The sequence below is a fragment of the Nycticebus coucang genome, chromosome 12 (genome assembly GCF_027406575.1).
Source record: "Nycticebus coucang isolate mNycCou1 chromosome 12, mNycCou1.pri, whole genome shotgun sequence".
Lineage (NCBI taxonomy): Eukaryota > Metazoa > Chordata > Mammalia > Primates > Lorisidae > Nycticebus > Nycticebus coucang.
The window spans coordinates 57164763-57192100 of record NC_069791.1 but is presented as its reverse complement, the minus strand read 5'-3'; the positions used below and the strand labels follow the sequence as shown (position 1 = coordinate 57192100).

General features: G+C 48.1%; 2 protein-coding genes across 4 annotated transcripts; one reads left to right on the top strand and one right to left on the bottom strand.

The window, feature by feature from the left end:
* Nucleotides 1-211: 211 nt before the first annotated feature.
* Nucleotides 212-13990, top strand: ITFG2 (integrin alpha FG-GAP repeat containing 2). Of its 2 annotated transcripts, XM_053555677.1 has the most exons (12): nucleotides 212-427; nucleotides 4492-4587; nucleotides 5270-5311; nucleotides 5482-5653; nucleotides 7042-7181; nucleotides 7575-7723; nucleotides 8513-8610; nucleotides 8795-8848; nucleotides 8944-9035; nucleotides 9863-9980; nucleotides 12434-12607; nucleotides 12683-13987. In XM_053555677.1, exons 1-12 carry the CDS (start codon nucleotides 332-334, stop codon nucleotides 12784-12786), a joined length of 1335 nt encoding a protein of 444 aa, XP_053411652.1. In that variant the 5' UTR covers nucleotides 212-331; the 3' UTR covers nucleotides 12787-13987. The 2 variants fall into 2 exon arrangements, with proteins under 2 accessions (XP_053411652.1, XP_053411653.1); XM_053555678.1 differs by lacking the exons at nucleotides 4492-4587; nucleotides 5270-5311 and having other exon boundaries at nucleotides 218-427; nucleotides 12683-13990.
* A 2493-nt stretch (nucleotides 13991-16483) lies between these two features.
* On the bottom strand, nucleotides 16484-26232 carry NRIP2 (nuclear receptor interacting protein 2). Of its 2 annotated transcripts, XM_053555687.1 has the most exons (6): nucleotides 25494-26224; nucleotides 19931-20080; nucleotides 18569-18651; nucleotides 18106-18227; nucleotides 17802-17854; nucleotides 16484-17091 (listed from the first exon to the last, which is right to left on the bottom strand). In XM_053555687.1, exons 1-6 carry the CDS (start codon nucleotides 25680-25682, stop codon nucleotides 16999-17001), a joined length of 690 nt encoding a protein of 229 aa, XP_053411662.1. In that variant the 5' UTR covers nucleotides 25683-26224; the 3' UTR covers nucleotides 16484-16998. The 2 variants fall into 2 exon arrangements, with proteins under 2 accessions (XP_053411662.1, XP_053411661.1); XM_053555686.1 differs by lacking the exons at nucleotides 16484-17091; nucleotides 17802-17854 and having other exon boundaries at nucleotides 17861-18227; nucleotides 25494-26232.
* Nucleotides 26233-27338: the final 1106 nt, after the last annotated feature.

Here is a 27338-nt window from a genome sequence, read left to right as displayed (position 1 = left end):
CATGGCACAATGGAACGGGTCAAGGTTATCAGGTCAAGCCCTAGAGAGCTCTGTTGCCAAGGGAACAGGTTGGTAACATCAGGGTTGGTCGACCCTTGAGCGCCCTCAACTGAAAAGGAGTGGGCCGTAGAGCTGTCAATCACATCAGACGTGCGGTAAGCCCGCCTCTAAACATCGGAAGACCCGCCTCTTCCCTAAGGTTAAGCGAGGAAGGAGGGTCAGGTGGTGACGTAACTTTCCGCTTTAGGTGGCCTTCCACTCGGGCGGCTGTGGGGAAGGGGCTCCGGAACATTAAGTGGGGCTCCCCAATCCCTCGGCCTTCGAAAGTGCCATGAGGTCGGTTAGCTACGTGCAGCGCGTGGCACTGGAGTTTAGCGGGAGCCTCTTTCCGCACGCAATCTGCCTCGGAGACGTCGACAACGACACGGTAGGTGCATGCGCAGTGCGAGAGGCGCAGCCTGGGTGTGCACAAGAGCGAGCTGGAGCGGGCTGGAGCGGGCGAGGCATGGCAGCGTGCCGCGTAGCAGGGAGCATGCGCGCTCGGACTAGTGTGACGGGCAAAGGGAAAAACTTTCGGAGGTAGGTTCAGGGTCTTCATGTCATCTCTGGCTTGGTTGGTCTGGTACCCTGGAAATATTTTTTTAGGGTTATAAATAGTTGATCCCTCTGTCTAAATCAGTAACTTGTTCATTGTAGGAGCCTGGTAAACTCTAGTGGCCAAGTTTCCTGGATCACTGCTTCTGGGTTAAGCTTCCTTCATTGGCATCGCTTCTCAAACAAATCACTTTACCTTTCAAAGACAATTTTTTTTCAGTCGTAAATTGTAAATATCAATACCGCTCTGCCTATGGTTCCCTTCTCCAAAGACTTCTCTGACCTCCCTGCTACCCTCACAGAATTTGACACTCCTTTCGTGCTTAACATAGGCTTAAAACGCACCTGTGCTGCTGTTAAACTTGACCCACTGCGGGAGAATAGGTTGAGGTATTTTTCAAGGCTCGCTTCTTATCTTGGCGCGCCTCTGGCTGGGGCAACACTCAACCCCACCATCCCAGTCTTCATAATGTCAGGTTTCTACAGTGCCTGCTCCGTGGCAGATGCAGGTATCTGGCATCTTTAAAGTGCTACATGTTTGTTGAATTACAGAAACAATGTCTACCTTTTTGTTACTTAGCAGTCTTTCCTTTTCTCATTATTTAAATAAGTTAATACAGATCAATGAGGTAAAATGGTGTCTGGCACACAGCGTTGTTAGTATTTGATTTCATTTTTCTGCAAAAAAAAAAATTTTTTTTTATTGCCCAGGCTAGAGTGCCATGGTACCATATCTCACAACAACCTCAAATTTCTCAGTTCAAGCAATTCTCCTGCCTCAGCCTCATAAGTATCTGGGACTATAGGCCCCAGCCACCACACCCGGCTAATTTTTCTGTTTTTAGTAGAGACAGGTCTTTTTTTTTTTTTCTTTTCTTTTGTTTTTGACACAGCGTCTCACTTTGTCTCCCTCAGTAGAGTGCTGTGGTATCATAGCTCACAGCAACCTCAAACTCTTGGGCTCAAGAAATCCTCTTGCCTCAGCCTGAGTGGCTGGGACTATTGGCACATACCACAATGCCTGGCTGTTTTTAGAGGTGGGATCTCGCTCTTGCTCAGGCTTGAACTCCAAGTAACCCTCTCACCTTAGCCTCCCAGAGTACTAAGATTACATGTGTAACTCACCATGCCCACTGTTTTATGATTTTATTCCTATGTCTGTGTACCTGTTAAACTGTGAGATTGTTCTCAGCAGGGTGCCTCTGGCATTTATTGTTATACCCCCAACTGATTGTCCAGTTTTTGATTTTTTTTCACTTTTCAATTTTTTTGATGAAAGTTTTTTTTTTTTTTTTTGTAGAGACAGAGTGTCACTTTATGCCCCTCGGGTTGAGTGCTGTGGCATCACACAGCTCACAGCAACCTCCAACTCCTGGGCTTAAGCGATTCTCTTGCCTCAGCCTCCCAAGTAGCTGGGACTACAGGCGCCCACCACAACGCCCAGCTATTTTTTGGTTGCAGTTCATCCGGGGCCGGGTTTGAACCCGCCACCCTCGGCATATGGGGCCGGCGCCCTACTCACTGAGCCACAGGCGCCGCCCTCTGGGGCTGGTCTCTTAACTGGTGAGGTCAGGCAATCCATCCTCTTCGGCCTCCCAGAATGCTAGGATTACAGGCGTGAGCCACACTGTGCCTGGCTCTGATTGTCCAGTTTTACCTGAAAACTCCTGGGCTGGCTTGGCATTCTCTTTTATTCTTACTTTTCTTTGTTTCTTAGAAAAATCTTTTCTGTTATTTGTTCATTAACCAAACGTTTATCTTGAGCCTACTATGTACTATGGCATTTATTGAATGAATGTATTTTTAAAAAGATACTGAATTGTATGAAAGAAGTGAAGTTCCCAGCCTGAGAGGGGTTTAACTAGAGGCTTAAAAAAATCAGCTGGTTGGGCGGCGCCTGTGGCTCAGTGAGTAGGGCGCCGGCCCCATATACTGAGGGTGGTGGGTTCAAACCCAGCCCCGGCCGAACTGCAACAAAAGAAAAATAGGCGGGCGTTGTGGCAGGCGCCTGTAGTCCCAGCTGCTCGGGAGGCTGAGGCAAGAGAATCACATAAGCCCAGGAGCTGGAGGTTGCTGTGAGCCGTGTGACACCACGTCACTCTACCGAGGGCAGTAAGGTGAGACTCTGTCTCTACAAAAAAAAAAAAAATCAGCTGGTATTTAGTCCTCACCATATGCCAATTACCTTTCTAAATGCTTTTCTCAATCAACTCAACTGTTACAACTCCCTTATGAGATAGATATTCTTTATCATCCTTATTTTATAGATGAAAAAATTTAGGTAGAGAAAGCTGGATTCACGTCCAGGCAGTTGCATTTTATCTACACCATGCAGCCTCTGCCCTGGGTATCTGCAGAAGATTGTTATGGTAGTAGCCACAATTAAAACATTAGATGTAGAGGGTTTCATGTGAATAAACATGTTCTGTGCTTCTGTAATCTAATAAACTCCCCTGTTAAAAAAGAAATCAAAGAGGACGGCGCCTGTGGCTCAAGGAGTAGGGCGCCAGTCCCATATGCCGGAGGTGGCGGGTTCAAACCTAGCCCCGGCCAAAAAACAAAACAAAACAAGAGATAGAGTCTCACTTTATCGCCCCTGGTAGAGTGCGATACACTGCTCACAGCAACCTCCAACACCTGGGCTTAGGCGATTCTCTTGCCTCAGCCTGCTGAGTAGCTGGGACTACAGGCGCCGGCCACAACACCCAGCTATTTTTTTGTTGCAGTTCGGCCAGGGCCTGGTTTGAACCCGTCACACTCTGTATATGGGGCTGGCGCCCTACCCACTCAGCCAAAGGCGCTGCCTTTTTTTTTTTTTTGAGACAGAGCCTCAAGCTATTACCCTGGGTAGGGTGCTGTGGCATCACAGCTCACAGCAACCTCCAACTCCTGGGCTCAAGTGATTCTTCTGCCTTCCAAGAAGCTGGAACTACAGGCGCCTGCCACAACACCTATTTTTTTGGTTGCAGCCATCATTGTTGTTTTGGCAGGCCCGGGCTGGATTCGAACCCGCCAGCTCAGGTGTATGTAGCTGGTGCCTTAGCCGCTTGAGCCACAGGCATCGAGCCCAAATAAGTCATTGTTAATAAATCCCAATTTGTTTCTAACATTTCCAATTGTTGATCTGCTCTTTGTTGCTTTTAGATTTAAATCTCTTGAGAGTCTAATATTAGTTCAGTCTATTTTGGGGGCATTTTGGCTGTACCTCCAAGAGGAAATCATGAAAGTGTTTGCAGAAATAGAGTTTGAAGAGATCTGATTATCATTCTCAGTTCCTGAAAAGGGCAGTTAGCTACCCAAGACATAAATGGTAGAGAAAAGGCTCTTTGCAAGGAGCCTCCCCTTCTGAGACCTTGGCCACCACTTGAGGGCACTAGAGGTCCAAAGAGTGAAGCAACCCCTTCTTAGGCCCCACCATCCCCTGTGTGCTCTCAAAGGCACACAAGATCCTCCTCTAGAGGAGGGAGGGCCCCAAGAACTAGCATTGTCTTATTTCTACCTTGATTAGATATTAAGTCTGAAGTTAGATTCTCCAAAAGTTCACTATCTTGGGCTGTTTTCAAAACATGTCCATTTGTAATGGTCAAATTAAAAGAGCTGAATTAGGCATGCAGGGCACAGAGCTGTCCAGATGTCAGAGTTCCCTGGGATGGACCATAGATTCTGTACAGCCTCCATTACTCTAACCTCTCCTGCCTCCAGCACACATGCCACTCCTAAATGGAGATAAAGAACTTCTGAGAAACTATGGCTATGTTGGTCCAAAAAGATTGTTAATAAAGCTGAGGAAGGTACAAGTTGAGATCTTGTGATTTCCCTAGGTTAGGCCAGGAGAGAAGAGCTCACAGTGGTTCAGCAGGGTCCCATCTTAACTCTCTCTTCTTTCTCCCTTTGAAGTTAAATGAGCTTGTGGTAGGAGACACCAGCGGAAAGCTTTCTGTGTATAAGAATGATGACAGCCGGCCATGGCTTACCTGTTCCTGCCAGGGAATGGTCAGTATTCACCTTCCTGAGAACCTTGAGGGAGGAAGTCCCTTCTGTCCAGGGACTGCCAAGTGTGGGCCCCACGTGGGTGGGGAGTAGTATGTCCTAACTCCCCAGCTACTCAGCCCAGCTGCTGCTTCTTGGCTATTCAGAGAGGGAAGTACTCCTATCTGTCTCTCCATATACATGCACACAAGCCTGGGGTGTTTGTTGTGAAGTACCCTTTGCTGCTTGATGGAAATTGCCTATGCTGGGCGGCACCTGTGGTTCAAGGAGTAGGGCGCCGGTCCCATATGCCGGAGGTGGAGGGTTCAAACCTAACCCCGGCCAAAAAAAAAAAAAAGTCATCTGGAAATTGCCTATGCTTGTCTGATCTTAAGTTTATTCAAAAACAGGGGCAATAATTTGAATAAGTCTAGAAATGTGATAGGTTATCTATGTTAAACATTGGGCTTTTGTTTTGTTTTAAACTCAGATTATCTTACCTACCTTGGGGGCTTCATATTGCTGTCTAGGAGAATTGAACCTTTAGCACAATAACTGAATTAATAAAGATTGTCAGTGTAGGTCATATGGCATAAATTTTCATGAATGATGGTAATTAGAAAACCCACCCCTTCTCGAGTCAGAGATCAGGGAGTCCCAGTCTCCCTCAATGTCTCCTTCCTGAGCCTCACTTTCTCTCTTGCAGCTGACTTGTGTTGGGGTTGGAGATGTATGTAATAAAGGAAAGGTAAGAACTCTAGGGGACTTTGGGACTTTGGTAGAACTCTGAGGCCTTACCTTGGTCTCTGCCTCAAAGTGGAAATCAAATGAGATTTAAAGGCTTTAGCCCTGACCTCTGTGATCTAATTATTAGGATTATACCCAACCTCCCTCTCAGTCCACCTCTGTCTCTCCCAGAATCTGCTGGTGGCAGTGAGTGCTGAAGGCTGGTTTCATTTGTTTGACCTCACACCGGCCAAGATCCTGGATGCTTCTGGGCACCATGAGACACTAATGGGGGAGGAGCAACGTCCAGTCTTCAAGCAGCACATCCCTGCCAACACCAAGGTCATGCTGATCAGCGACATCGGTGAGTATGGCTGCCTTTGCAGGCAACTGGGATAGTAGGAGACAGTGGGTACCTAAGTAGATCCCAAGGGATTAACGTGAGAGGGCCAGTTCATATTCATTTATGCATTTACCATGTATTTAATGTAGATTTTCTGAGCTCCCATTGTAAGCCAGGCATCATTCTATACACTGGGATTACAATAGTGAGTAAAACAGACAAAATCCCTGCCCTCTGGGCGGTGCCTGCGGCTCACTGGCCCCATATACCAGAGGTGGTGGGTTCAAACCCAGCCCTAGCCAAAAAATCCCTGCAAAATCAAAGAAAAAATTATGGGCGGTGCCTATGGCTCAGTGGGCAGGGTGCAGGCCCCATATACCGAGGGTGGCGGGTTCAAACCCACCCCCTGGCAAACTGCAACAACAACAAAGAAAATAGCCAGGGGCAACTCCTGTGGCTCAGTGAGTAGGGCGCCAGCTCCATATACTGAGGGTGGTGGGTTCAAACCTGGCTCAGCCAAATTGCAACAAAAAAATAGCCAGGCGTTATGGCAGGCACCTGTGGTCCCAGCTACTGGGAAGGCTGAGGCAAGAGAATCACCTAAGCCCAAGAGCTCGAGGTTGCTATGACCTATGACGCCATGGCACTCTACCAAGGGCGACAAGGTAAGACTCTGTCTCTTAAAAAAAAAAAATAGCCGGGCGTTGTGGCGGGCACTTACAGTCCCAGCTACTTGGGAGGCTGAGGCAAGGGAATTGCCTAGGCCTGGGAGTTGGAGGTTGCTGTGAGCTGTGTGACGCCATGGCACTCTACTGAGGGTGACAAGGTGAGACTCTGTCTCTACAAAAAAAAAAAAAAAAAAAATCCCTGCCCTCTTGGATCTTACCAGAAAGAGATGACCAAAAAAAAAAAAACCCAATACTGATTTTGAGGAAAATTAAATAGTATGTCAAATTGAATAGTATGTCAGTAGTAAGTGCTATGAAGAAAATCAATCACAGAAAAGGCCAGAGAGTGCTGAGCAGAGGTAGGGATTTCAAATAGAATTGTTAGGGAAGTCTTCGCTGGGAGGATAGTATTTGGTAAAAAACTGAATAAGCAAGAGAAAGAGCCAGGTAGATAGGGAGCTTGCAAAACCAGGAGGGCACTGGATGACTCAGCACCATTGAGGTGTGTGACTGAGGGCAGAGGCAGATAGGAGCCTCAGAATGGATGGACATTTTGCATGTTCCAAGTGCCAGGAGAGATGGGGGCAGATTGCAGACTTGGGGTGTGTTAAGGCGAATAGCGCACAGCACATTGGGCATGAAGCTGCACTGACAATAAAGTGCCTGTGGCTGCAATGTTAGCAGAGGAGTAGAGGCTGCATGTGGGACTCCAGAGTAATCTTGTTTTCTATGTGCCCACAGATGGAGATGGGCTTTGTGAACTGGTGGTGGGCTACACGGACCGTGTGGTGCGGGCTTTCCGTTGGGAAGAGCTGGGTGAGGGCCCTGAACACCTGACAGGGCAGCTGGTATCCCTCAAGAAATGGACACTGGAGGGTCAGGTAAGAGGCTGAGTTCAGGGACCAGGGACCCAGGGAGCTGGGAGGAAGGCCTCCTCGGGGAGCCCACGCTCGTAGGACAGGGCCAGGTAGGAAAAGTCACCTTGTTGAGAGAGATCATTTCTGACCAAGGTCTTAGGGGAAAGAGGAAGGAACATGGGGCTAAGAGTGAGGGGTGTGATATGGGCTGTGTGAAGATCTGGGTTCCTCTTGGGGCATGTGTAGGGGAAAGCAGATGGTTATGGCAGAGGATGGTGTGATCTAGGAGCTCTGTGAGCTTCAGAATCCTGCTGCTAGCCTCAATGCCTGGAGGAACCCTACCCTACCTCTCTCCCCTGTCCTCTGCAGGGTACCACCTCTTTCCTTCTCTCTCCATCCCCCTATTTCCTGGTGTAGGTGGACAGCCTCTCGGTGACTCCAGGGCCTTTGGGTGTTCCTGAACTGATGGTTTCTCAGCCAGGCTGTGCTTATGCAATTCTACTGTGTACCTGGAACAAGGACACTAAGTCCCCTCCTGCCTTTGAGGGAGCCACAGAGGGCAATAGGTAAGGGGGTAGAACCCTGTAGGGGGTACATGGAAGCAAAATGGGCTCTCAGGTAGCACATGTTAGTGACATAGGTCTATAGTTGACAGACCACTCCAACTAGGTCCCAGCCCAAACACCTCTGCCCCATTGAGGAAGATTATTTTGGGGCCAAGGATTCCTGGCCTTTAACCTGAAAGATGTGCTGAAATTCCAACCTGGCAGTCCCATCCCTCTGTATTCTGTTTGCCCCATGGGCCAAATGGGGTCAGGGATAGGTTCCAAGCTGATTCAAATCCTGAAAGCTGGCTTGGTACCTGTAGCTCAAGTGGATAAGGCGCCAACCACATATAGCAGAGCTGGTGGGTTCGAATCCAGCCTGGGCCTGCCAAACAATGACAACTACAACCAAAAAAAAATATCCAGGCGCTGTGGTGGACACCCGTAGTCCCAGCTACTTGGGAGGCCAAGGCAAGAGAATCATTAAGCCCAGGAATTGGAGGTTGCTGTGAGCTGTGATGCCACAGCACTGTACCCAGGGAGACAGCTTGAGGCTCTATCTCAAAAAAAAAAAAAAAAAAAATCCTGAGCCTGTAGTCCCAGCTACCCAGGAGGCTGAGGCAAGAGAATCATCTAAGCCCAGGAGCTGGTGGTTGCTGTGAGCTGTGACGCCATGAAACTCTACCCAAGGCGATAAAGTGAGACTCTGTCTCTACAAAAAAAAAAAAAAATCCTGAAAGCTCTTGCAGGGTAGTGGCCACCAAGAGCCTGAAGAACTCAGCTCCCTTGGCGCCACCCTCCTGCCCACAGGGAGACCCCAGCCGCCCGGGATGTGGTACTGCATCAGACTTCTGGCCGTATCCACAACAAGAATGTCTCTACTCACCTAATTGGCAACATCAAACAAGGTGAAAATGGAGCGGGGACAAAGGAGGGAGCTAAAGGCCACCATCAGCTCTGGGGGAGAGCAAAGCCAGGGCCTTCTCTCATATCTAGTCCCTTCCCTTGCTGCCATTGGCTGCCCCCTTCCCATCAACTCTGACCTTGCCCTACCCATCACATGTTTTTCTGGTCCTTCTGTCCTATCCATAGGCCATGGCCCTGAGAGTGGTGGCTCTGGCCTCTTTGCTCTGTGCACCCTGGATGGTGAGTAGTGCTGGGATGAAGTGGGAGAGCTGTATGCTTGTAGAGTCTGCTCAGGGCCTGTGCCACCCACCCCCAGCCTGCATCTGACCCCACAGGAACACTGAAGCTCATGGAGGAAGCAGATAAGCTCCTGTGGTCGGTGCAGGTGGATCATCAGCTTTTTGCCCTGGAGAAATTAGATGTCACGGTGAGTGGAAAACTGGGTGAAACAGAGCATTCTTGCCTTCTTCACATGAGGAGGTAAGATTTAAAATAGCCAGTCACACATCCCAGTTAACTCCCTCCAAGGCTTTATTTTACATCTTTATAGAGGTGTAGACTAAGAGGAAACAATTCACTTCAGATGGATTTAGACCATCTGAACTTGTTCCTCTTTGCTCTGCAGTATTTAACACTATTCTATGCTGATGGAAAATCTATCATTTCCCTACTTTTCAGTAGATGTAATACCACCCCTCACCTCCTGGCAAAAATGAGTCACTATTAGAATCTAAAAGTGAGTTATCCAATTCTAGATGTATATTTTGTAGTTTTTTTTCTTTTCCATATATGAAAAAGAAAACAGTACATCTGTTTAATAGCACTGTGGCCTGTGAATCAGCAGACAGGGGCTACGCTTTATATAGCCATCATGCATGCTGGAAGGTTTAGGAGAAGAGGCATGAGGCTTTGAAGTCAGGTAGAACAGGCTGGGTTTGAGTCCTCATTCTGCCGCCTCCTAGCTGAGGATCCTTCGATGAATAACTTCATTTCTGGAAGCTGAAATTTCCTTATTATGAGATTGGGAATGATAAGGCCAGTGTCCAGGAGTGGATGTGAGCACTGTGGGCAGTAGCTCATTGGCAGCCCTGTTTGGTGCCTACCATGTGGGGAAAGTTCTTCCCCAACTTGCAGTTTGTCCATCAGAGGCAAGTGCACAGCTCTTTTATATTTCATCTGCCTTCTGTCATCAGGTCTCTTCTAAAACAACTCCCTGCCTCTCCTACAGCCTTGTCTCTGGCCTTTCTTTTTCAGGGCAATGGACATGAGGAGGTAGTTGCATGTGCCTGGGATGGACAGACATATATTATCGATCACAACCGCACTGTCGTCCGCTTCCAAGTGGATGAAAATATCCGTGCCTTCTGTGCAGGTGGGACCCCTGCCCCTAGGTACCCACTCTCATCGCACTTCATTTAGATAAGTGTGTTAGATATGCTAGATAAAGGTTTGCCTTTCAGTTCCACTCTTGACATATCCCCTAATTAGTACAAGTCTCGTGAACTAATGGGTTCTTCAGCTCTTTCCTTTGAGTGTAATGGGTGGGTACTCCATTGCCATCTTTTTTTTTTTTTTTAATTAAATCATAGCTGTGTACATTTTTATTTTTATTTTATTTATTTATTTTTGCAGTTTTGGCCAGGGCTGGATATGAACCCGCCATCTCCTGGCATATGGGCTAGTGCCCCACTCCTTTGAGCCACAGGCGCCACCCCATAGCTGTGTACATTAATGCGATCATGGGGCACCATACACTGGTTTTATAGACCGTTTGACACATTTTCATCACACTGGTTAACATAGCCTTCCTGGCATTTTCTTAGTTATTGTGTTAAGACATTTATATTCTACATTTACTAAGTTTCACACGTACCCTTGTAAGATGCATCACAGGTGTAATCCCACCAATCACCCTCCCTCCGCCTCCCTCTCCTCTTTCCCCCTATTCTTAGGTTATAACTGGGTTATAGCTTTCATGTGAAAGCCATAAATTAGTTTCATAGTAGGGCTGAGTACATGGATACTTTTTCTTCCATTCTTGAGATACTTTACTAAGAAGAATATGTTCCGGCTCCATCCATGTAAACATGAAAGAGGTAAAGTCTCCATCTTTCTTTAAGGCTGCATAATATTCCATGGTGTACATATATCACAATTTATTAATCCATTCATGGATCGATGGACACTTGGGCTTTTTCCATGACTTAGCAATTATGAATTGGGCTGTGGCGGCGCCTGTGGCTCAGTTGGTAAGGCGCCGGCCCCATATGCTGAGGGTGGCGGGTTCAAACCCAGGCCCGGCCAAACTGCAACAAAAAAAAAATAGCCGGGCGTTGTGGCGGGCGCCTGTAGTCCCAGCTACTCAGGAGGCTGAAGCAAGAGAATCGCTGTGAGGTTGCTGTGAGTTGTGTGATGTCATGGCACTCTACCGAGGGCGATAAAGTGAGACTCTGTCTCTACAAAAAAAAAAAAAATTATGAATTAGGCTGCAATAAACATTCTGATACAAGTATCTTTCTTATAATGTGATTTTTGGTCTTCTGGGTATATACCTAGTAGAGGAATTATAGGGTTGAATGACCTATTTTTAGATCTTCCATTGCCATCTTGATAAGAGGAAATCAAAGGCAGTAAGATCTCTGTCTCTGAATATTTTAAAGGATAGAATGAGTTCTTACCTATCTGGGATATATGAAGACATCAGGAAGTTCTTTTCTATCTGAGCATGCCAGAACTCTGAATAAAATTCTCCAGAGGTTTTCATTAGTTCCAATTCAGGACCTTTGAAGACAGCACCAACTCTTCAGGTGACTAAAGGATGTGTTTGGTTACTAAAACTGAGAAAAGAACCAACCAGTGCTCCAGAGTGCATACTCTGGTGACCTGAAGGTTAATCCCTATGTCTTGGAAGAAGGGACTGACACCTCAAAGAAGCCTTACTTCTTGACCACATTGTGCTAATCTTCCCCTTGGACTAGGAATGTTGTCTCTCATTACTCCAAGGATATGACTGAGATGGGAAAATTAACAAATACCACATTTTTGGATGCTATTCTGCCTGGTTTTTGATACTACAGTTTTTCCATGTCTGGAATGGGTCAGACATTTTTGTCTTATTTTGATGTACTTGTCCTATTTTACTGAGTTCTCAACAAAGGAAAAAATAGAGGGCCTTTGGTTCTTTTCCTCATGTCAGTGGGAGGGTTGAAAGTGCTGACTCTGAGGTCTGAGTCTTGCTTTCTTTTTTTTTTTTTTTTTTCAGTTTTTGGCCAGGGCTGGGTTTGAACCCACCACCTCTGGCATATGGAGCTGGTGCCCTTCTCTTTTGAGCCAAAGGCACCGCCAAGTCTTGCTTTCTTATTGCCCACAATTGGGATTGGAATTTCTTTTTTCTTTTTTTTTTGAGACAGAGTCTGAAGCTGTCACCCTGGGTAGAGTGCTATGGCGTCACAGCTCACAGCAACCTCAAACTCTTGGCCTTAAGCGATTCTCTTGCTTTAGCCTCCCAAGTAGCTGTGACTACAAGCACCTACACAACGCCTGACTATTTTTTTTGTAGTTGTCGTTGTTTGGCAGGCCCGGTCTGGATTTGAACCTGCCAGCTCCAGTGTATGTGGCTGGCACCCTAGCTGCTGAGCTACAGGGTCCGAGTCTGGGACTGGAACTTCTTTTTTTTTTTTATTATATCTTACTTTATTTATTTATTTATTTTTATTGTTCAATCATAGCTGTGTACATTTGTGCAATCGAGTACAGTGTGCTGGTTTCATATACAATCTGGGACTGGAACTTCTTGACCTTTGTCTCACCACCCACATCTTCCAGGCCTGTATGCCTGCAAAGAAGGCCGTAACAGCCCTTGCCTTGTGTATGTCACATTCAACCAGAAGATATATGTGTATTGGGAGGTGCAGCTGGAGCGTATGGAGTCTACCAACCTGCTGAAAGTGCTGGAGGCTGAGCCAGATTACCGTAGCCTGTTGCAGGAGCTAAGAGTGGGTGAGTACCAGGCAGTCCAGGGGCCTGGGTGCCCAGGAAACCCCAGCCTCTTACCTGCCCCTTTCTGGCTTTCAGATCCTGACGACCTCCCTGCAGTCCGTGCCCTGCTTCACCAAACCCTCTACCATCCAGCCCAGCCAGCACAGTGTGCTCCCTTAAGCCTTCAGGATCCCACCTAGCTGGACCTGCCCTCATGACTGGTGAAGGACCCATCTGAGTCCCACTCCACCCCCCAGCGGCGTCAGAGGAGCAAGATATGACTCTGGGCATAAAAGATAGTGGCAACCCTAAGGTGACTACAAACTGTAAACCCTGCAATTTTTTTGGTGAAAGAAGACACAAATTGACCCTATGCCCATTTCCTCATGGACCTCACCTATCACACATCAGCAGGGTCATAGGACCCTGGCCTTACTCCAAATTATTGGAGATGTGCTACGCCCCTCTCCCAAGCTCCCCAGTCTCACTGTGTAGAAAACATTGTGAGGAGGGAGTTCAAATCTTTTGCATGGCCCCAACACCCTAAGGAAACCAGGCTTTGGGCCTAGGGGAGCAGTGGAGGTAAGGGCCCCACTCACCCTAAGCTCCATCTTTCCTGGCACAACTCCAAGTCATTGACATCGATAATAATTACAGGAATAAGGGCCAGGCATGGTGGCTTACACCTGTAATCCTAGCACTCTGGGAGGCTCAGGCAGATGGATTGCCTGAGCTCAGGAGTTTGAGACCAGCCTGAGCAAGAGCAAGACCCTGTCTCTAAAACTAGCCAGCAGCACCTTTAGTCCCAGGTTGTTAGGCTGAGGCAAGAGAATTGCTTGAATCCAAGAGTTTGAGGTTGCTGTGAGCTGTGATACCACTGCACTGTATCCTGGGATAACAAGGGTAAAACTCGGTCTCAAAAACAAAACAAAAATAATTATAGGATTGACACACTGCTTGTTTTAAGGACTCTTGTTTACAGTATGGTTTTATGTTCCTAGCAACCCTGATGATTTTCCTCTATTTACCAAAGCAGCCAGGTCAGTGCTGTCTCGTGTTGAGATGTCTTGAAGTATGCAGCTTCACAGGCCTTACTGTCTATAAGACAGTAGACATCTAAAATCTGCTGCAGATATCATGGGCCATTTATTGTTCTATCTGCTCTTGATTCTCTGTGCTCTAAATCAATGTTTTGCATATTGTAGGTTGCAATCTTTTGGTGGGTTGTGGCCAGCATTTTTGAAATAAGAACAGAATAATGTAAAATAGAAAATAACAGAGTACATTACTCACAGTATAGGTAAGTATTATTTTGTTGTAATTGTAAATGTATGTATGTGCTGAGTGCAATGCAGTGTTATTTCCTACTGTATAATTTCTAATTATACTGACCCAAATCAGATAAGTCAGCCTGGGGAAGGGCCTACATTCCCATTTCCTTTTTTTTTTTTTTTTTTGTACCGACAGAGTCTCACTGTACCACCCTCGGGTAGAGTGCCATGACATCACACGGCTCACAGCAACCTGTAACTCTTGGGCTTATGCGATTCTCCTGCCTCAGCCTCCCAAGCAGCTGGGACTATAGGTGCCCGCCACAATGCCCGGCTATTTTTTTGTTGCAGTTTGGCGGGGGCTGGGTTTGAACCCGCCACCCTTGGCATATGGGGCCAGAGCCCTACTCACTGAACCACAGGCGCCACCCTTTTTTTTTTTTTTAATTTATTTATTTTTATTGTTAAATCATAGCTGCGTACATTAGTGCAATCAAGGGGTAAAATGTGCGGGTTTCATATACAATCTGAAATATTCTCATCAAACTGTTCAATGTAGCCTTCATGGCATTTTCTTAGTTACTGTATGTAGACATTTGTATTCTGCCTTTAGTAAGCTTTGCCTGTACCCATTCTAAGATGCACAGTAGATGAGGCCCCACCCATTACCCTCCCTCCACCACCCATTTCCTTTTTTTTAAGGGAATAAAGGCCAGAGATAACACTGAGTTCCTAAAAGGTAGGGAGGAAGACGAGAGACAAACATCAGCATAGAGAAATAAGGGTTTATTTCTTTTTTTTTCTGTAGAGACAGAGTCTCACTGTACCGCCCTCCGTAGAGTGCCGTGGCGTCACAGGGCTCACAGCAACCTCTAACTTTTGGGCTTACACGATTCTCTTGCCTCAGCCTCCCGAGTAGCTGGGACTACAGGCGCCCGCCACAACGCCCAGCTATTTTTTTTGTTGCAGTTTGGCCGGGGCTGGGTTTGAACCCGCCACCCTCAGCATATGGGGCCGGCGCCCTACTGACTGAGCCACAGGCGCCGCCCAATAAGGGTTTATTTCTTTTTTTTGGTTTTTGGTTTTTAGCCAGGGCTAGGTTTGAACCCGCCACCTCTGGCATATGGGACCGGAGCCCTACTCCTTGAGCCACAGGCGCCGCCCCCAATAAGGGTTTATTTCAAATAAACCCTCATAGAGAAATAAGGGTTACTCCAAAGGAGAAGCAGCTGAGTTGAGGTACTGCTATGGGGTCTAGGGTCTGCAGTTACAGAAGCAACAGGAGGCAGACAGAGGAACACAGCGAGACCCAGGAAAGTGGAGCTTATGGAACAAGGCAGTGAGGGACAGGAAATGAGCCTTTGGGATTTGAGACCAGATAATATGGCACGCATGATGAGTAAGCCCCTCTCCTTTCTTTTCTGAGAGCCAAGGGAATCTGCTGATAAAGGTAAGGCCAGGTGTCATAGGGCAGCTCCTTGGATCCTGGTTCTTCTCTAATCTAGTCTATTCCAGGCTCAACATTCTGTTCCCCATCCCAGGGCCCTAATTCCTTGGTTCAGGTTAGTTACAACACTATCATTCTTTACCTATAATTCATGATTTGAGAGACTGAAACCAGCCAAAAAGATACTCAGGGATCTGGTTTCTTCTTCTTTTTTTTTTTGGTAGAGACAGAGTCTCACTTTACTGCCCTCGGTAGAGTGCCGTGGCGTCATATGGCTCACAGCAACCTCCAGCTCTTGGGCATACGTGATTCTCTTGCCTCAGCCTCCCGAGCAGCTGGGACTACAGGCGCCCACCACAACGCCTGGCTATTTTTTTTTGTTGTTGTTGTTGCAGTTTGGCTCGGGCTGGGTTTGAACCTACCACCCTCGGCATATGGGGCCCGCGCCCTACTCACTGAGCCACAGGCGCCGCCCTCTTCTTCTTCTTCTTTTTTTTTGAGACAGATCCTCAAGCTGTTGCCCCGGGTAGAGTGCGGTGGCATCACAGCTCACAGCAACCTCCAACTCCTGGGCTTAAGCGATTCTCTTCCCTCAGTCTCCCAAGCAGCTGAGACTTACAGGCGCCTGCCACAACACCTGGCTGTTTTTTGGTTGTATTTGTCATTATTGTTTGGCAGGCCTGGACTGGATTCGAACCCACCAGCTCTGGTGTATGTGGCTGGCGCCTTAGCCGCTTGAGCTACAGGCGCTGAGCCAGGGATCTGGCTTCTTAAGGTTTGAATTCTTGAAGTCAGAAGAGCCTCTGTCTTTTTGCTTTGGCTCAGAGCCTGGCAGAGGGATAGAAAGCCACTGATTCCAAGGCAAGGTTCAGCACAGGAGGCCAGAGTTAAGGGTTAGGAAGAAAGTTTAATGATGTGGATGGTTGTAGGAATAAGAAAGAATATAAGTTCAAGTGCTGACGAGCCCACCATCCTGTCCACCACGGAGGGGCAGTTCTCTACAGGGCTCTTCCACACACAGCCCCAAGGTTCAGGGGTCCATTGGGTGGAAAAATCAAGCGGAGAAGGATGAATACCTGGTGTCAACATTAGAGGTACATCCAAGGTTTTGCACAGGTTAATCAAAAACGCATCAGACATTTGCATCCCCCAAAATGGTAACTCATAAAAGCTCTCAGCTGTACTAACTCACCTTCTTTTATTGTATTGAATTATTCTGTTTAACATTACATCCCCTACTCAGCTATGAGCAGATATGTGCAAAATCAGAGCCAGGCAGTGGAAGGGCCAGGGACCCAGGCAGTCTAGTTGTGGGAGATAATAAGTCCCAGAAGATGAGAAAAGACAGGTATGGGCAGTTAAGTAGAGTCTGAGGGCCAAGAGGGTACCCATTTTGCTTAGGATGCTTTCTGCTGTCCTGATTTGGTTTTGCTTTCCACAGGAGGAGAATGAGAGAACAGGGACACCAGAAATTAGAATCATAGGCCCTCTAGTGAATACTCCCAGGGGACAGGAAGCTGCTGAGAAGCTGAGGAATGCGGCCAGCTAAGGAAAATGGGAATGGGACCAGGGGTGGGTCAGGTTGGTAATAACAGGCACAGATACAATAGTCCCCAGCCACCTGGCTGGAGCAGCCTCTTCTTCACAGGGTTTTTCCCCTGAGGTCTTTCCTCTAGGGACTGACTAGGGCAGGGTCACTGGCCAGGCTCTTGGTAGGAAGGCAGGAAGGGCAGCTCTGAGCATGGGGCTTTCAGCCGTAGCACTCCATGTTCCAGGTCAATGCAGCACTGTGGGATGTGGACCGGGTAATGGTAAGGTAAGGTCACTTCAGCAGGTCACCTGTCTCCCTATCTACCATTTTTTGTTCCACCTCCCACAGCTTCCACCTGCTTTTTGTTGTTTTTTTTTTGTTTTTTTTTTTTGTAGAGACAGAGTCTCACTGTACCGCCCTCAGTAGAGTTCCATGACGTCACAGGAGTCACAGCAACCTCCAGCTTTTGGGCTTCCGCGATCTCCTGCCTCAGCCTCCTGAGCAGCTGGGACTACAGGCGCCTGCCACAACGCCTGGCTATTTTTTGTTGTTGCAGTTCAGCCGGGGCCGGGTTTGAACCCGCCACCCTCGGCATATGGGGCTGGCGCCCTACTCACTGAGCCACAGGCGCCACCCTGCTCTTTGTTTTTTGTTTATTTGTTTGCGGTTTTTGGCTGGGACTGGGCTTGAACCCGCCACCTCCAGCATATGGGGCCAGCGCCTACTCCTTTGAACCACAGACGCTGCCCTCCACCTGCTCTTTACTCCTCCCCTACTCCCCTTTCTCTTGACCCCCATGGAAAGGTCTCAGTTCTCTGGATTTTTCACTTATGGGTAACTAACGAACCTCTAAGTGGAAAGATTTGTATATTCAAGTCTCTCAGAACCGGTCCATGCTTCCACATCTGTGCCTTCTCCCTCTTTGTCCCAGAATTTTGGACCAGGCCCTGAGTGTGGGTTCCTTACCTTGAGAGAGAGCAGAGTCTGCAGTCCCAGACAGAATTCAGGACTCTCAACATCTGCAGGGACCATTAAAAAACAAAAAGCTGAGGTACCCAGTAGTCACTGCTGCCCTTCTCTTAGCCCTTGCCCCTTTTCTGTCCACCCCATCCCTCAGGTCTGAGGATATGGGCACACAGATTGGGGATAACTGGAGCATCTCTAGGGACATCTGTTACTGGCAAGGGCTGACCACCTCTGTCTTTGCCCCACTCTGAAGAGAAAGATAAAAGAGGTGAGGAACTGGGCCATCGAGGAAGGGAGGACTTACCCACCACCTGGGCTGAACACGCCACAGTCTCCTGCCCTAACTGTAGCTCCAGCTGCTCCACCTGGGTTGGGGGCTCAAGTGTCACATCCCCCACTGGGGCTTTTAGGACCTTCTTCCCTAACCTGTGGTTGGGAAACAAGGGTTATGGTCATGATAGTCCCTTCTACCTCACCCATTTCCATTAATCAGCCAATGGCCCCATCTACTATACTTTGGGTTCTCCAATCCCTCCAAGAGACTAAATCCTTGAAATCCTTGTTGTCTTTTCCAGAGTCTCTTAGCCACTCTTTTTTTTTTTTTTAATAACTTATTTTTATTTTATTTATTTATTTTGCAGTTTTGGCTGGGGCTGGGCTTGAACTCGCCACCTCCTGTATATGGGGCCGGTGCCCTACTCCTTTAATATGGTCAGAGGTGTATGCCCCTCCCCCACCCGGTGTACTTGTTTGGGTCATGCTCTTACCCCAGGCGGCTGAGGCAGCCAGTGGAGATCTGATTATATTGGGTGCCTGTGTCCACGGCCACTCTGAGCAGCTGGTCTCGGCACTGAGAAAGAGGGATTGTAGTGGATCAGTGAGTTTCTTGGAGAAGGGGTTAGGTCCTTTAACTTTCCCAGCCCTTTGATGGTTTCCCTTCTAGAAATGAACTAAATCTTTAAAACTAACTTTTATAGGACTCTTACAGTTGACTCTCAGGAATCAAAAAAGGAAGTGGAACTATATACGGTGAGTCCATAAGTTTGGGAAAGATCTGGCCAGAAATGGAGGTGTTTGTTTAGAGGAATCCTTGGGAAGTTAGGGGCCTCCTGGTTAGAGAACTCTAGGTTAGGAATACAGGAGAGATGAGAAGACTGGGATTCCTTGTTAGGAAATGCAGATGTGAGTAACCAAGAGGTTCACCACTGGAAACAGATTCACTTTCTTTGGGTATATATGAACATTTTGGTGTATACTTGGATATACACACACCCCTGGTTTTCTCATTCCAAACATTTATTAGGTTTCTACTATGCATAAGATGTTACTGGAAGGCACATCAAATGAATGCTGTTCTTTAGGAGTCTAAAGGAGGTAAGATGTTACTACTATATGGTAGAAAGTTATTTATTTTTTTGTGGAGACAAGAGTTTCGCTTTATCACCCTGGGTAGAGTGCCGTGGTGTCACACAGCTCACAGCAACCTCCAACTCCTGGGCTTAGGTGATTCTCTTGCCTCAGCCTCCCAAGTAGCTGGGACTACAGGCACCCGCCACAGCGCCCGGCTATGAGATTGAGAGCGGGGAGGAAAGACTTTTTTTACTGGGGAAATCAGGAAAGGTTTTAAGGAGGAGGTGACATCTAAGCTGAGCCTTAAAAGATTATAGAATGGGGACACAGAATGATCAATAAGAAAGCAAGAAGAGAGCCATCCAGGCAGAAGAAATGCTGAGCAAAGATGGAGGATCAGTAGGCATTTACTGGGAATAGTTCAGTAGGGAGTGGGGGATTAAATGGCTCCAAAGATGACAAGGCCATTGCCTTTTTCCAGGAGAGTTGGATTATCTATACATACATACACCATTCGTAGATATAGATACTTAGGAATTCACGTTTAAATGTTGTACTTTGAGCAAGGAAAGGGGGTGGTGACAGATGGAATTGTGCAGATGGAAGATGGATTGAAGCAAGGAGGGAAAAAGATAGAGATTCCCATGTTTAGGTCCAGGCTATGGGGAGAGGTACCTTGTTTCCCTCCTCCCTCACCAGTCAGGACAGAAAAAGCCAATGAAGTGATCCAGCTACAGGCAGGCTGTCAATGAAAGTTGCTGCCCTAGGAAGCCTCTCACCTTGCAGTTGACCAGAAGAGCTGGAATCTCTGTCCTGCTGGTTTTCCTGCTCTCCTTGCCATGAATCAGGGCCTGCACCAGGGGAGACTCACCCTGAACCCGACTCTGGTTTACCTCCACCAAGCGTCTCTGGATCACGCTGTGTGGCTGCTGTCTCCATCACACACACACACACACACAAAAAATGAAGGCAGGCAGGTCTAAACCCAAGTATTCAGGACCCCCTCACTTAACTATCCCAGGATACCCACCCTCCCCTCCCAGCCCTATCCCAGACCTGAGCCTTGATGAGAAAGAAGCAAAAGCTTAGTCAAGTACCCCAACAGATAATTAAAACACTGAGTCCCAATTTCAAACATGCCATTTTTCTGGGACCCAAATAGATTGCCCAGCAATAAAGGAATGGAAAGAAAACAGCCCATTCTAGGTTAGACTGACCTATTGACTAAATGGATATTTCAAGAACTAGTATGTTGGGGAAAATACTGTCTCAAACCTATGTTTTTTTCTTTTTTTTTTTTTTTGGCCGGGGCTGGGTTTGAACCCGCCACCTCCGGCACATGAGCCCTACTCCTTGAGCCACAGGCGCCGCCCCCCTATGTTTTTTTCTTAACTAAGAGTTTTGGGATTCCCCCCCTCCTTCCCCACATACTGTGGATTCCGGGGTTGACTGTATGATGAGAAGATGTAATAAGTCTTCAGAGCTAGGGGAGTCATCCTTGATCTCTCCTTCATCCTCAATCACCCCCACCTTGTCCAGTCACTTCCCCAATTTTTGCCTCCTAGAGAGTCCATTCCTCTTTCTGTCACAGCCTGTATTTCAGCCTCCCTGTGTCACTGGAGCACCCTCCTAAATTCATAAGAACCTGTGTTCAGGCCTGTTGCCTTTCAAATATACCTTTGGGAAACCTCAGACTGACTTATCTAAAACTTTATCTGCCTGAAAGGGTAGTCCTCATATGAGCAGCTTTAACATCATTTGGAAGCCTGTTAAAAGTGTAGAATCTCAGACCCACTGAATCAGAAGTTTCATTCGGACAAGATCCCCAGGTAATTTGTACACACATTACAGTTCAGGAAGCACCAAAGTAAAACTAAACTAACCTTGTCACTCCCCTGTTTAAAACACGTAAAGGTGGGCGGCACCTGTGGCTCAGTTGGTAAGGCGCCAGCCCCATATACCGAGGGTGACGGGTTCAAACCCGGCCCCGGCCAAACTGCAACCAAAAAATAGCCGGACGTTGTGGCGGGCGCCTGTAGTCCCAGCTACTCGGGAGGCTGAGGCAAGAGAATCGCTTAAGCCCAGGAGCTGGAGGTTGCTGTGAGCTGTGTGAGGCCACGGCACTCTACCGAGGGCCATAAAAGTGAGACCCTGTCTCTACAAAAAAAAAAAAAAAAAAAAACGTAAAGGTCCCCTCTCCAATTGCTTACATAATAGAGCCCAAACTTTTTTTTTTTTTTTTTTTTTTTGAGACAGAGCCTCAAGCTGTCACCCTGGGTAGAGTGCTATAACATCACGGCTCACAGCAACCTCCAACTCCTGGGCTCAAGCGATTCTCCTGCCTCTGCCTCCCAAGTAGCTGGGACTACAGGCTCCTGCCACAAGGCCCACCTATTTTTTGGTTGTAGCATCATTGTTGGGCAGGCCCGGGCTGGATTCGAACCTGCCAGCTCAGGCGTATGTGGCTGGTGCTTTAGCCGCTTAAGCCACAGGCACCGAACCTAGAGCCCAAACTTTTGAAGGTGGCCCACAGCCCTGGCAACCTGGCCACTGCCTCCTGTCCCCTACACCACTCATTGGCCCCAGCAACACTACTACCAGACTGAATTTGCCAACGTGCCTTCACCCTTGTATCCCTTTTTCTGTTAACTCTTCCTCACTCTTTTTTTTTTTTTTTTTTTTGGTAGAGACAGAGTCTCACTTTATGGCCCTCGTTAGAGTGCCATGGCATCACACAGCTCACAGCAACCTCCAACTCTGGGCTTAAGCGATTCTCTTGCCTCAGCCTCCCGAGTAGCTGGGACTACAGGCGCCCGCCACAACGCCTGTCTATTTCTTTCTTTTTTTTTTTTTTTTGTGGTTGCAGTTCAGCCGGGGCCAGGTTTGAACCCTCCACCCTCGGTATATGGGGCCGGCGCCTTACCGACTGAGCCACAGGCGCCGCCAACTCTTCCTCACTCTTTTGTAGGCCAGCTGGATGGTTAGCTTAGCACACTTTATTTGGGAGAGATTTTAATTTTAAATGTGATTCTGTGTGTATCCCATAATTTATGCAGGGTTTACCTCTTCAGGATCTCCTCCCTCCATACACACCACAGTGGGGTCTCTTCTAGTACCTCCCTTGGCCATGCTTCTCACAAATTGCATTGCACCTGGCCAAGACCTTGTTTCTAAGGCCAAGGCAGGTAGATAGCTTGAGCTCACAAGTTCAAGACCAGCCTGAGCAAAATCGAGACCCCCCCCCATGTCTACTAAAAATAGAAAAACTGAGGCAAGAGGATCACTTGAGCATGAGTAGGAGGTTGCTATGAGCTATAAATCCAGGACATTCTACCTAGGGCAACAGCTTGAGATTCTGTCAAAAAAAAAAAAAAAGAAACAAGGTCTTATTCTGATGCCAAAGTGCAGCAGCACCATCATAGCTCACTACATCCTTGAACTCCTGGGCTCAAGCAATCCTCCTGCCTCAGGCTCCCAACTAACTAAGACTACTGTTGTGCCACCATGCCTAGCTTTTTTTTTTTTTGAGACAGAGTCTCATTTTATCACCCTCGGTAGAGTACTGTGGCATCACAGCTCACAGCGACCTCCATCTCCTGGACTTAGGTGATTCTCCTGCCTCAGCCTCCCGAGTAGCTGGGACTACAGGCGCCCACCACAACACCCAGCTATTTTCTTGTTGCAGCTTGGCTGGGGCCGGGCTTGAACCTGCCACCCTTGGTATATGGGGCTGGCGCCCTACCCACTGAGCCACAGGCGCCACCGCCTAGCTTTTTTTTTTTTTGTAGAGTTGGGGCTCTTGATACTTTCGTTGACTTGAACTCCTGGCCTCAAGCAGTTCTCCTGCCTTGGCCTTCCATAATGTTAGGATTGCAGGGTGAGCTAACACCAGTCTCTCTCAAATATATATATATGTGTGTATATATATATATATATATATTTTTTTTTTTTTTTTTTTAAGCAGGTTTTGGATGGGGCTGGGCTTGAACCTGCCACCTCTGGCATATGGGACCAGCGCCCTACTCCTTTGAGCCACAGGTGCCACCCATCTCACAAATATTATGGATTACACTCCCCCATTTACCCCTAAGGTTAGGTCTGTATCTCACTGGTCTTTGTATCTCAGGGCATGGCTCAGTATATTGTAGGCCCTCAATAAATGCTGCTACGGAATGATTGTACCCTCCCAGGCTCTACTTACTCCTCCACCTGCCCCCCCTTCCCTAAGAGTCTGGGATTGTTTTCATACCCTTGGCTTAATGAGGCCCTTGAGGTTGCTCCTGCAGCAAAGCTGCCAGCAGGAGACTCAGTACTAGGAAAAGTCCAGAGCTCTGGGAGTGGCCTGAAAGCAGGGCTCTTCAGTTCCCACCTCCTTCCAGCTTTCCCACGGTGGATACAGGCTTCAGGCCTCCTCCACTGTTCCGCAGTTTGCACCAGAGCTATCCTGAGAAGGGAGAGAATGGGGTCTTCCTAACTGTTGTCTCTGTGCTCCCAAAGCCACAGTAACTGTTAGAGATTCATTTGGAGGATCCTGAGGCAGAAGGGAGAGGTAGGAAGTCAGGTCTCTTATCAGAGGACTGGGCCTGCCACCCTGGGATGGCAGTGTTCACAGCGCATCTTCTCCTGTAGGATGGTCCTCAGCAGATGTAGAGGCTACAGGGCTCTAGTCCCTGGAGCCCAAGATCCTGCTTCCTTCCCTATTCCATTCTTGTTTCTCAGCTGTGCTTGCTGTGTCAGAAAGAAGGAACAAACCTATCACTTTTCCCCTTTGGGGGACACTGGGATGTGGCTATAGGATTGCCTGGCCTCTGATTGGGTTCCTAGAGAGGAAGCCCTGTCTGGGTGGACTCTGGAAAGGTAGGGCCAGGTCAGGAAAGGCAATCAGCCTGGGTTGGCCTCCAGGTTCTCGAGGAACAGCTGCTAGGATGGCTTCAGGGTGCAGGCCCTGCCGAGTAGCTCTTAGACCCTCAACTAGGAGAGGAGCAAGGGACCAGAGTGCTCCCAAGCCCTTTTTCTACAAAGGCCTTCCTCTCTTCTCAGGGTCAGAGGCTAGATGTAAATCCATATTTTCTGGATCCTGTAGAGCAGGCGTCCTCAAACTTTTTAAACGGGGCCAGTTCACTGTCTCTCAGACTGTTGGAGGGCTGGACTATAGTTAAAAAAAAAAAACTATGGGGCAGCCCCTGTGGCTCAAAGGGGTAGGGCGCTGGTCCCATATGCCGGAGGCGGGTTCATACCCAGCCCTGGCCAAAAACTGCAAAAAAAAAAACAAACAAACTATGATCAAATTCCTATGCACACTCTTATTTTGAAGTAAACAAACAAAACGGGAACAAATACAATCACACCATCTCATGTGGCCTGCGGCCGCCCCCCCCCCCCCTGCAGTTTGAGGACTCCTGCTGTAGAGCTTACTTCACCTCTTAGGCTAACTGGAATACCAGCTGGAGGAATAACAATGGTATTAGATAGTGCTTTCTGTTAGCTAGGCCCTGTTGTGAGTGTTTCATATGTATTAGCTCATGTCAGCTTTCCCCACAACCCTACAAGATAGATACTATTAATTTTATCCTCACTTAACAGATGGAGAAACTGAGGCAGAGGCATAAAGTAATTTGCCCAAGTTACCAAGCCAGGATCTGATCCCAAGCAAAGTTTTTCCAAAGGCCCAGCTCTTGACTGCCTGTCAAGAGAGGGTGAAGGCGGGTGTGCCCCTCACCCACCTAGCTCCTGGTTACTCCCTAACCCCATTCCCTCTGGAGGCAGAGCTGCTGAAGGTAGTGGGGGGAAGGAAAGGAGCCACTTCACCTAGGAGGGAGGGCGGGCACACTCAAGGAGATAGGAGGAGAGCCGTGTGAAACCTTGATGCTCTGAAAACAATGGAGACCCTCAATGATTTGACTGAGGGGAAAGGGCAAATAAATGGATTAACAGACCTGGAATGGGGGAGTCACCAAGAGCAGGAAATTCACAACTTGAACTGGCAGGTTTTCCAGGCCCTCCCTGCCTTAACTGACAGCCCGAGAGGGTCCCTGGTCCCTGTAAGCCTCTACTCCTCACAGCATAGCTCCTCACCTCCCCTAAGCCTTGGGCTATCAGGAAAAGGTGGGGGAAGCTGAGCCAGGAGAATAGGGTCCCTCAGAGCTACCATGCCACAGGAACATCTCCAGTGAAGAACCTGAGAGTGGCCAGGGTGAAGCCCCTCAAGTTGGCAGACAATCTCTCCCCCTCTTAGCAAGGTAGGGGGCATCTGAAGGCTGAGGGTGTACACTCCATGAGGGAACCACCCTGGCCTCAAGATCTGGGAATAGAGGGAAAAGGCAGGGGAGAGGGCTACCTTACCAAGTCCTTGGAGGTGCCCAGCCTCTTGAGGCTGTCCAGAGGGAGCAAGTCAGCTGAGTCCTTGTGCAGGAACTGGGTGGCCTGTTTGAGCCGGCGCTGCTGGCTCAGGTGGGTTCCATCCTGAAGCTCTGCCTCCTGTCCCCTCCTGGTGTCTCCCTCATCTCTCCTGGCCTCCTGCCTGGTGCTCATGACCCCTTCAGGGATGAGTGGGCTGGGGGCTTTCGAAGGGGCCTCCCTTGCACCTCCTGTGCTTCTTCCAGCCAGTCTCTAGTCCCGGACTGCAGCTGTCCTGACCGGAGGGTCTCAGTGAGAGGAGAAGAGGAAGTAAATAACGTGTAGGAACAGCCTCAGGCGCCAAATTTCCCAAGGTTGCTGTAGAGAGAATGAGGCTCCAACTGGAAAAACCCAGCCCCTAGAGGGGAGGGAGGAATGGCAGGGCCTGCAGAGACCAGGCTAAGTCGTAGCTCCAGTTCTGGGGTCCAGGTCAGAGAGCGCCGGGGAAGAGGCGTGTGTGCGCGGGCGCCTGTGAGTGACAATGCTGTAAACTGTCAGGGCGCCGTGCCAAGTTGCTTGCGAGGAAGTGCGTGCACTGTGCGGGGGCGGCAGCCTGCATGCTGTGTGTGTGGGATGCTGGCGGCACAGACATGTGCGTGTGGCCCCCCCTGCTCTGCACCCCAGAGATGCCCAGCTGTGTCCTCTGCCCGTGTTCTCTGCAATCCAGGGCTGGGGTGCAGGCCAATAGCCGGGTTCAGAACATAAAGGGGAACAATGAAAATGCCTGTACCTCCTCTCCTCTTGAACACAAGAAGCTTCAGCTTTCTGAGTCTCTCCCTTTCAGTGTAGTCAGATTCCAGAGTCTTAAGTTAATTTACCCTGCCTGCTGGCTTCCAGGGAGTGATGAGAACAGTCCTAAATCTCCCCACAAGTAGGGCCCCGTGTTGTGAGACTTCTCAAGTCCTGCCTCTTTTTTTTAAAAATGTTGCATTTCAAACATGCAGAAGTTATAAGGAATAATGTAACCTTTTTTTTTTTTTTTTTGAGACAAGGTCTTGCTCTGTTACCTGGGCTAAAGTGCAATGGGATCATAGCTCACTGTTCCCTTGAATCCCTGGGCTCAAGCCATCCTCCTGCCTCAGCTTCCTGGGTAGCTGGGACTACAGGCACCTACCACCATACTGGCTAACTTTTCTTTTTGTAAAGATAGGGGGACTCATTATGTTGCTTAGGCTGGTCACAAACTCCTGGCCTTAAATGATCCACCCACCTCATCCTGCCAAAGTGCTGGGATTATAGGCATGAGCTATCCCACCTGGCCACATTACTTTTCATTTACTACCTAGTTTAGTAAATAAGCTATTATACCAATATGATCAAAGCTTCCTATGTTCCTCCCCTTATCTCTCTTGAATTTGGTATGTCATGACCATATTTTTTTTTTGGCCAGAGCTGGTTTGAACCCACCACATCTGGTATATGGGGCCAGCGCCCTACTCCTTGAGCCACAGGAGCTGCCCCTATGACCATATTCTTTATACTCTTTATCCATATACATGTATATGTGTCCTAAGCAATATGTTTTTGCCTCACCCACTCGTATATATTCTACACTTTGCTCCTTTTGCTTAGTATTTATTAGTGAGATTCATCTATGAGCTATGCATAGCTCTAGTTAATTCTCTTTAATTGCTGTGTAATATGATATTCAAATATATAAATGCATCGCACTTAGGAAATTTAGATTATTTTTCAGTTTTTGCTCTTACAAAATGCTTATATAAGTATTTTTGCACATTTCTCCTGAGCCACCTGTGTAAGCTTCTCTCTAAAGTATATACCTAAGAGCAG

Coding starts and splice junctions, on each gene's coding strand:
- ITFG2 (XM_053555677.1), top strand. CDS start 332: ATGAGGTCGGTTAGCTACGTGCAGCGCGTGGCACTGGAGTTTAGCGGG. Junction 428..4,491: donor GAGACGTCGACAACGACACG/GTAGGTGCATGC, acceptor CTCCCTTTGAAG/TTAAATGAGCTTGTGGTAGG. Junction 4,588..5,269: donor CCTGTTCCTGCCAGGGAATG/GTCAGTATTCAC, acceptor TCTCTCTTGCAG/CTGACTTGTGTTGGGGTTGG.
- NRIP2 (XM_053555686.1), bottom strand. CDS start 25,682: ATGAGCACCAGGCAGGAGGCCAGGAGAGATGAGGGAGACACCAGGAGG. Junction 20,081..25,493: donor TGGGCACCTCCAAGGACTTG/GTAAGGTAGCCC, acceptor TGATGGAGACAG/CAGCCACACAGCGTGATCCA. Junction 18,652..19,930: donor CTCTTCTGGTCAACTGCAAG/GTGAGAGGCTTC, acceptor CCTCTTTCTCAG/TGCCGAGACCAGCTGCTCAG.